This window comes from Oncorhynchus nerka, linkage group LG27 (assembly GCF_034236695.1).
Source record: "Oncorhynchus nerka isolate Pitt River linkage group LG27, Oner_Uvic_2.0, whole genome shotgun sequence".
Lineage (NCBI taxonomy): Eukaryota > Metazoa > Chordata > Actinopteri > Salmoniformes > Salmonidae > Oncorhynchus > Oncorhynchus nerka.
This window is the reverse complement of record NC_088422.1, coordinates 99032871-99041838: the sequence shown is the minus strand read 5'-3', so window position 1 is coordinate 99041838 and position 8968 is coordinate 99032871. Positions and strand designations below refer to the sequence as shown.

At 47.8% G+C, this 8968-nt stretch overlaps 1 protein-coding gene across 1 annotated transcript in view; it reads left to right on the top strand.

Annotated features, from left to right (window-relative positions):
- LOC135565142 (multiple epidermal growth factor-like domains protein 11) overlaps positions 1 to 8968 on the top strand; it is a 227039-nt gene that overhangs the window by 91207 nt on the left and 126864 nt on the right. Inside the window, 1 exon segment of the mRNA XM_065011202.1 lies at positions 5571 to 5783. Coding sequence (XP_064867274.1) covers positions 5571 to 5783 — 213 coding nt within the window.

The window sequence follows — 8968 nt, the reverse complement described above, 5'->3', positions numbered from 1 at the left end:
TAGTGCATCTAAATATTTTAAGGGGAGGGGGGGGTGAGAAGGATTACTTTATCCTATCCTAGGTATTCCTTAAAGAGGTGGGGTTTCAGGTGTCTCCGGAAGGTGATGATTGACTCCGCTGTCCTGGCGTCGTGAGGGAGTTTGTTCCACCATTGGGGGGCCAGAGCAGCGAACAGTTTTGACTGGGCTGAGCGGGAACTGAACTTCCTCAGTGGTAGGGAGGCGAGCAGGCCAGAGGTGGATGAACGCAGTGCCCTTGTTTGGGTGTAGGGCCTGATCAGAGCCTGGAGGTACTGAGGTGCCGTTCCCCTCACAGCTCCGTAGGCAAGCACCATGGTCTTGTAGCGGATGCGAGCTTCAACTGGAAGCCAGTGGAGGGAGCGGAGGAGCGGGGTGACGTGAGAGAACTTGGGAAGGTTGAACACCAGACGGGCTGCGGCGTTCTGGATGAGTTGTAGGGGTTTAATGGCACAGGCAGGGAGCCCAGCCAACAGCGAGTTGCAGTAATCCAGATGGGAGATGACAAGTGCCTGGATTAGGACCTGCGCCGCTTCCTGTGTGAGGCAGGGTCGTACTCTGCGGATGTTGTAGAGCATGAACCTACAGGAACGGGCCACCGCCTTGATGTTAGCTGAGAACGACAGGGTGTTGTCCAGGATCACGCCAAGGTTCTTAGCGCTCTGGGAGGAGGACACAATGGAGTTGTCAACCGTGATGGCGAGATCATGGAACGGGCAGTCCTTCCCCGGGAGGAAGAGCAGCTCCGTCTTGCCGAGGTTCAGCTTGAGGTGGTGATCCGTCATCCACACTGATATGTCTGCCAGACATGCAGAGATGCGATTCGCCACCTGGTCATCAGAAGGGGGAAAGGAGAAGATTAATTGTGTGTCGTCTGCATAGCAATGATAGGAGAGACCATGTGAGGTTATGACAGAGCCAAGTGACTTGGTGTATAGCGAGAATAGGAGAGGGCCTAGAACAGAGCCCTGGGGACGCCAGTGGTGAGAGCGCGTGGTGAGGAGACAGATTCTCGCCACGCCACCTGGTAGGAGCGACCTGTCAGGTAGGACGCAATCCAAGCGTGGGCCGCGCCGGAGATGCCCAACTCGGAGAGGGTGGAGAGGAGGATCTGATGGTTCACAGTATCGAAGGCAGCCGATAGGTCTAGAAGGATGAGAGCAGAGGAGAGAGAGTTAGCTTTAGCAGTGCGGAGCGCCTCCGTGATACAGAGAAGAGCAGTCTCAGTTGAATGACTAGTCTTGAAACCTGACTGATTTGGATCAAGAAGGTCATTCTGAGAGAGATAGCGGGAGAGCTGGCCAAGGACGGCACGTTCAAGAGTTTTGGAGAGAAAAGAAAGAAGGGATACTGGTCTGTAGTTGTTGACATCGGAGGGATCGAGTGTAGGTTTTTTCAGAAGGGGTGCAACTCTCGCTCTCTTGAAGACGGAAGGGACGTAGCCAGCGGTCAGGGATGAGTTGATGAGCGAGGTGAGGTAAGGGAGAAGGTCTCCGGAAATGGTCTGGAGAAGAGAGGAGGGGATAGGGTCAAGCGGGCAGGTTGTTGGGCGGCCGGCTGTCACAAGACGCGAGATTTCATCTGAGAGAGAGGGGAGAAAGAGGTCAGAGCACAGGGTAGGGCAGTGTGAGCAGAACCAGCGGTGTCGTTTGACTTAGCAAACGAGGATCGGATGTCGTCGACCTTCTTTTCAAAATGGTTGACGAAGTCATCTGCAGAGAGGGAGGAGGGGGGGAAGGGGGAGGGGGATTCAGGAGGGAGGAGAAGGTGGCAAAGAGCTTCCTAGGGTTAGAGGCAGATGCTTGGAATTTAGAGTGGTAGAAAGTGGCTTTAGCAGCAGCGACAGAAGAGGAAAATGTAGAGAGGAGGGAGTGAAAGGATGCCAGGTCCGCAGGGAGGCGAGTTTTCCTCCATTTCCGCTCGGCTGCCCGGAGCCCTGTTCTGAGATGTTCATCAGAGATGGAGACAGAGGAGGACAGTATCAGAGATGGAGACAGAGGAGGACAGTATCAGAGATGGAGACAGAGGACAGTATCAGAGATGGAGACAGAGGAGGACAGTATCAGAGATGGAGACAGAGGAGGACAGTATCAGAGATGGAGACAGAGGACAGTATCAGAGATGGAGACAGAGGAGGACAGTATCATGTATATGGTGTAATGGTGTCTCCATTGGTGAACAGTAACAGGTGTATGGAGCTAGAGAACATGGCTCCATTGGTGAACAGTAACAGGTTATGAAGCTAGAGAACATGGCCCCATTGGTGAACAGTAACAGGTTATGAAGCTGGAGAACATGGCCCCATTGGTGTACAGTAACAGGTTATGAAGCTAGAGAACATGGCCCCATTGGTGAACAGTAACATGAAGCTGGAGAACATGGCCCCATTGGTGAACAGTAACATGAAGCTAGAGAACATGGCCCCATTGGTGAACAGTAACATGAAGCTAGAGAACATGGCCCCATTGGTGAACAGTAACATGAAGCTAGAGAACATGGCTCCATTGGTGAACAGTAACAGGTGTATGGAGCTAGAGAACATGGCTCCATTGGTGAACAGTAACAGGTGTATGAAGCTAGAGAACATGGCTCCATTGGTGAACAGTAACAGGAAGCTGGAGAACATGGCCCCATTGGTGTACAGTAACAGGTGTATGAAGCTAGAGAACATGGCTCCATTGGTGAACAGTAACATGAAGCTGGAGAACATGGCCCCATTGGTGAACAGTAACAGGTGTATGGAGCTGGAGAACATGGCCCCATTGGTGAACAGTAACATGACGCTAGAGAACATGGCTCCATTGGTGAACAGTAACATGAAGCTAGAGAACATGGCCCCATTGGTGAACAGTAACATGAAGCTGGAGAACATGGCCCCATTGGTGAACAGTAACAGGTGTATGAAGCTAGAGAACATGGCTCCATTGGTGAACAGTAACAGGTGTATGAAGCTGGAGAACATGGCCCCATTGGTGTACAGTAACATGTGTATGAAGCTAGAGAACATGGCTCCATTGGTGAACAGTAACAGGTGTATGAAGCTAGAGAACATGGCTCCATTGGTGAACAGTAACAGGTGTATGGAGCTGGAGAACATGGCCTCATTGGTGTACAGTAACAGGTGTATGAAGCTAGAGAACATGGCCCCATTGGTGAACAGTAACAGGTTATGAAGCTGGAGAACATGGCCTCATTGGTGTACAGTAACAGGTGTATGAAGAATACACCATTGGGACTGGAATGGGATCAGCTCATTACTATTATATCATGTTGGTTTGGAGATAATGAAGGTAATGTTGTAACCTGTAACCAGTGGAACAAATGGTTATGATAATGTATGATGGTAATGTAGTGTAGGTGCTGTGAGTTAGGGAGGTGGAATAGAGGCCAGATGGTTATGATAATGTATAATGGTAATGTAGTGTAGGTCCTGTGAGTTAGGGAGGTGGAACTGAGGCCAGATGGTTATGATAATGTATAATGGTAATGTAGTGTAGGTCCTGTGAGTTAGGGAGGTGGAACAGAGGCCAGATGGTTATGATAATGGATTGTGGTAATGTAGTGTAGGTCCTGTGAGTTAGGGAGGTGGAACAGAGGCCAGATGGTTATGATAATGGATTGTGGTAATGTACTGTAGGTCCTGTGAGTTAGGGAGGTGGAACAGAGGCCAGATGGTTATGATAATGGATTGTGGTAATGTAGTGTAGGTCCTGTGAGTTAGGGAGGTGGAACAGAGGCCAGATGGTTATGATAATGGATTGTGGTAATGTACTGTAGGTCCTGTGAGTTAGGGAGGTGGTAATGTACTGTAGGTCCTGTGAGTTAGGGAGGTGGAACAGAGGCCAGATGGTTATGATAATGGATTGTGGTAATGTGTGTAGGTCCTGTGAGTTAGGGAGGTGGAACTGAGGCCAGATGGTTCTGATAATGTATAATGGTAATGTAGTGTAGGTCCTGTGAGTTAGGGAGGTGGAACAGAGGCCAGATGGTTATGATAATGTATGATGGTAATGTAGTGTAGATCCTGTGAGTTAGGGAGGTGGAACTGAGGCCAGATGGTTATGATAATGGATTGTGGTAATGTAGTGTAGGTCCTGTGAGTTAGGGAGGTGGAACTGAGGCCAGATGGTTCTGATAATGTATAATGGTAATGTACTGTAGGTCCTGTGAGTTAGGGAGGTGGAACAGAGGCCAGATGGTTATGATAATGTATGATGGTAATGTACTGTAGGTCCTGTGAGTTAGGGAGGTGGAACAGAGGCCAGGTGGTTATGATAATGGATTGTGGTAATGTAGTGTAGGTCCTGTGAGTTAGGGAGGTGGAACAGAGGCCAGATGGTTATGATAATGGATTGTGGTAATGTAGTGTAGGTCCTGTGAGTTAGGGAGGTGGAACAGAGGCCAGATGGTTATGATAATGGATTGTGGTAATGTACTGTAGGTCCTGTGAGTTAGGGAGGTGGAACAGAGGCCAGATGGTTATGATAATGGATTGTGGTAATGTGTGTAGGTCCTGTGAGTTAGGGAGGTGGAACTGAGGCCAGATGGTTATGATAATGGATTGTGGTAATGTACTGTAGGTCCTGTGAGTTAGGGAGGTGGAACAGAGGCCAGATGGTTATGATAATGGATTGTGGTAATGTTTCAGTTTCAGATGGTTCTGATAATGTGATGGTAATGATAACTGGAACATGCCAGATGGTTATGATAATGTATGATGGTAATGTAACAAGATGGAACAGAGGCCAGATGGTTATGATAATGGATTGTGGTAATGTAGTGTAGGTCTTGTGAGTTAGGGAGGTGGAACAGAGGCCAGATGGTTATGATAATGGATTGTGGTAATGTTTCATTCTATGTGATGTAATGATAACTACATGCCAGACTATTAACAACATGCTGTCTCTCTCCTCTCTCTCACCCTCTATTTCTCTCCCCACCCCTCTCCCGCTCTCCCTCTCTCCTTTTATCTCCCTCTGTCTCTCTCTCTTTCTCTCCCCACCCCTCTCCCGCTCTCCCTCTCTCCTTTTATCTCCCTCTGTCTGTCTCTCTTTCTCTACTCCCCCCCCTCTCTCTCCCTTTCTGTCTCTCTCTCTCTCCCTCTCTGTCTCTCTCTCTCTCCCTCTCTGTCTCTCTCTTTATCTCCCTCTCTGTCTCTCTCTTTCTCTCCTTTCTGTCTCTCTCTCTCTCTCTCTCCCTCTCTCCCTCTCTCTCTCTTTATCTCCCTCTCTGTCTCTCTCTTTATCTCTCTCTTGTCTCTCTCTTTCTCTCTCCCTCTCTGTCTCTCTCTTTATCTCCCTCTCTGTCTCTCTCTTTATCTCCCTCTCTGTCTCTCTCTTTCTCCCTCTGTCTCTCTCTTTATCTCCCTCTCTGTCTCTCTCTTTCTCTCCCTCTCTGTCTCTCTCTTTATCTCCCTCTCTGTCTCTCTCTTTATCTCCCTCTCTGTCTCTCTCTTTCTCTCCCTCTGTCTCTCTCTTTATCTCCCTCTCTGTCTCTCTCTTTCTCTCCCTCTCTGTCTCTCTCTTTCTCTCTCCCTCTGTCTCTCTCTCCAGATGTCAGGAGGAGTGTCCGGGGGGGTCGTACGGTCCTCAGTGTTCACATAAGTGTGACTGTCAGAACAGAGCGAGGTGTTACCATGTCAACGGGGCCTGTCTGTGTGACGAGGGGTTCAAAGGTCCGAGCTGTCAGGACAGGTTCTGTCCCTCTGGACAGTATGGACTCATCTGTGATAAATACTGTCCCTGTAACTCCTCAAACACACTCAGGTACCGTCTGTATGGACTCATCTGTGATAAATACTGTCCCTGTAACTCCTCAAACACACTCAGGTACCGTCTATATGGACTCATCTGTGATAAATACTGTCCCTGTAACTCCTCAAACACACTCAGGTACCGTCTGTATGGACTCATCTGTGATAAATACTGTCCCTGTAACTCCTCAAACACACTCAGGTACCGTCTGTATGGACTCATCTGTGATAAATACTGTCCCTGTAACTCCTCAAACACACTCAGGTACCGTCTGTATGGACTCATCTGTGATAAATACTGTCCCTGTAACTCCTCAAACACACTCAGGTACCGTCTATATGGACTCATCTGTGATAAATACTGTCCCTGTAACTCCTCAAACACACTCAGGTACCGTCTGTATGGACTCATCTGTGATAAATACTGTCCCTGTAACTCCTCAAACACACTCAGGTACCGTCTGTATGGACTCATCTGTGATAAATACTGTCCCTGTAACTCCTCAAACACACTCAGGTACCGTCTATATGGACTCATCTGTGATAAATACTGTCCCTGTAACTCCTCAAACACACTCAGGTACCGTCTGTATGGACATCATACTGTCCCTGATAAATACTGTCCCTGTAACTCCTCAAACACACTCAGGTACCGTCTGTATGGACTCATCTGTGATAAATACTGTCCCTGTAACTCCTCAAACACACTCAGGTACCGTCTGTATGGACTCATCTCTGATAAATACGGTCTGTTCTGAATTAGGCTGTTTTGAGATAAAGTAGCATTTCTTCAAACAGTGAAGGAGGATGAGGAGGAGGAGGAGGAAGGGGAGGAGGAGGAAGAGGATGAGGAGGATGAGAATGAGGAGGAGGAGGAGGAAGATGAGGAGGATGAAAGTTGGTAGATATAAAGCTTGTCTGCTGATCAATGATGATTATTTTATATTTAGTTTTATCTTCAACTAAGAAAGTCAGTTAAGAACAAATTCTTATTTACAATGACGTCCTACCGGGGAACAGTGGGTTAACTGCCTTGTTCAGGGGCAGAACAACATATTTTTACCTTGTCAGCTCAGGGATTCGAGCTTGCAACTTTTCGGTTACTCGCCCAACGCTCTAACCACTAGGCTACCTGCTGGTTACTGACCCAACACTCTAACCACTAGTCTACCTGCTGGTTACTAGTCCAACACTCTAGCCACTAGGCTACCAGCTGGTTACTAGTCCAACACTCTAACCACTAGACTACCTGCTGGTTACTAGTCCAACACTCTAATCACTAGGCTACCTGCTGGTTACTAGTCCAACACTCTAACCACTAGGCTACCAGCTGGTTACTAGTCCAATGCTCTAACCACTAGGTTACCTGCTGGTTACTAGTCCAACGCTCTAACCACTAGTCTACCTGCTGGTTACTAGTCCAACACTCTAACCACTAGTCTACCTGCTGGTTACTAGTCCAACACTCTAACCACTAGTTTACCTGTTGGTTACTAGTCCAACACTCTAACCACTAGGCTACCTGCTGGTTACTAGTCCAACGCTCTAACCACTAGGCTACCTGCTGGTTACTAGTCCAACACTCTAACCACTAGGCTAGCTGCTGGTTACTAGTCCAACACTCTAACCACTAGACTACCTGCTGGTTACTAGTCCAACACTCTAACCACTAGACTACCTGTTGGTTACTAGTCCAACACTCTAACCACTAGACTACCTGCTGGTTACTAGTCCAACACTCTAACCACTAGGCTACCTGCTGGTTACTAGTCCAACACTCTAACCACTAGACTACCTGCTGGTTACTAGTCCAACACTCTAACCACTAGACTACCTGCTGGTTACTAGTCCAACGCTCTAACCACTAGACTACCTGCTGGTTACTAGTCCAACACTCTAACCACTAGGCTACCTGCTGGTTACTAGTCCAACACTCTAACCACTAGGCTACCAGCTGGTTACTAGTCCAACACTCTAACCACTAGGCTACCTGCTGGTTACTAGTCCAACACTCTAACCACTAGGCTAGCTGCTGGTTACTAGTCCAACACTCTAACCACTAGACTACCTGCTGGTTACTAGTCCAACACTCTAACCACTAGGTTACCTGCTGGTTACTAGTCCAACGCTCTAAACACTAGGCTACCTGCTGGTTACTAGTCCAACACTCTAACCACTAGGCTACCTGCTGGTTACTAGTCCAACACTCTAACCACTAGGTTACCTGCTGGTTACTAGTCCAACACTCTAACCACTAGGTTACCTGCTGGTTACTAGTCCAACACTCTAACCACTAGGTTACCTGCTGGTTACTGGCCCAACGCTCTAACCACTAGGTTACCTGCTGGTTACTAGTCCAAAACTCTAACCACTAGGTTACCTGCTGGTTACTGTCCCAACGCTCTAACCACTAGGCTACCTGCTGGTTACTAGTCCAACACTCTAACCACTAGGTTACCTGCTGGTTACTAGTCCAACACTCTAAACACTAGACTACCTGCCACCCCAATTATACATTGAGATCAATGTTAGTTTTTATCCAGTGTTTCATTACATAAAGAATCCCTATGTGTTTAGCAGGGCGGTTGGCACTGTTAAAAACAACCTATTTACAAAATAGTTTCCTTGAAAGAACAGTGGTCTGATGGCCCCAACACCAGTAAAACATCTGCTGTCCAATAGGTCATTTTCATGGCTGTGTTCTCATTAACATACCTGGGATGGGAGTTGAACGTTGTTGTGACTAAGAGGAATGACCCATGTGGTGTTGAGGTGCTCTGCTACACATTCAGCAGCCAGCCAGTACAGTCTCTATTCTACTGTACACTACTGTACATTGTTCTACTGTTCTTCGGCTGTACAGGTAGAATCATTTTTGGATTCAGGTAGAAAGGGTTCTACATGGAACCAATAAGGGTTCTTCAAAGGGTTCTCCTATGGGGACAGCTGAAGAACCCTTGTCGGTTCTAGATAGCACCTTTTTTTCTAAGAGTGTATCAGCAGACAGAGACTATCTATCATAAGCCTCCTCTGTTCTCCTCTGTTCTCCTCTCCTCTCCTCCTCTTTTCGCCTCTCTTCTTCTCTGTTCTCTCCTCCTCTCTCCTCCTATCTCCTCCTCACTCCTCTCTCCTCACTCCTCTCTTCTCATCTCTTCTCCTCTCTTCTCCTCTGCTCTCTTCTCCTCTCTCCTCTTTTCT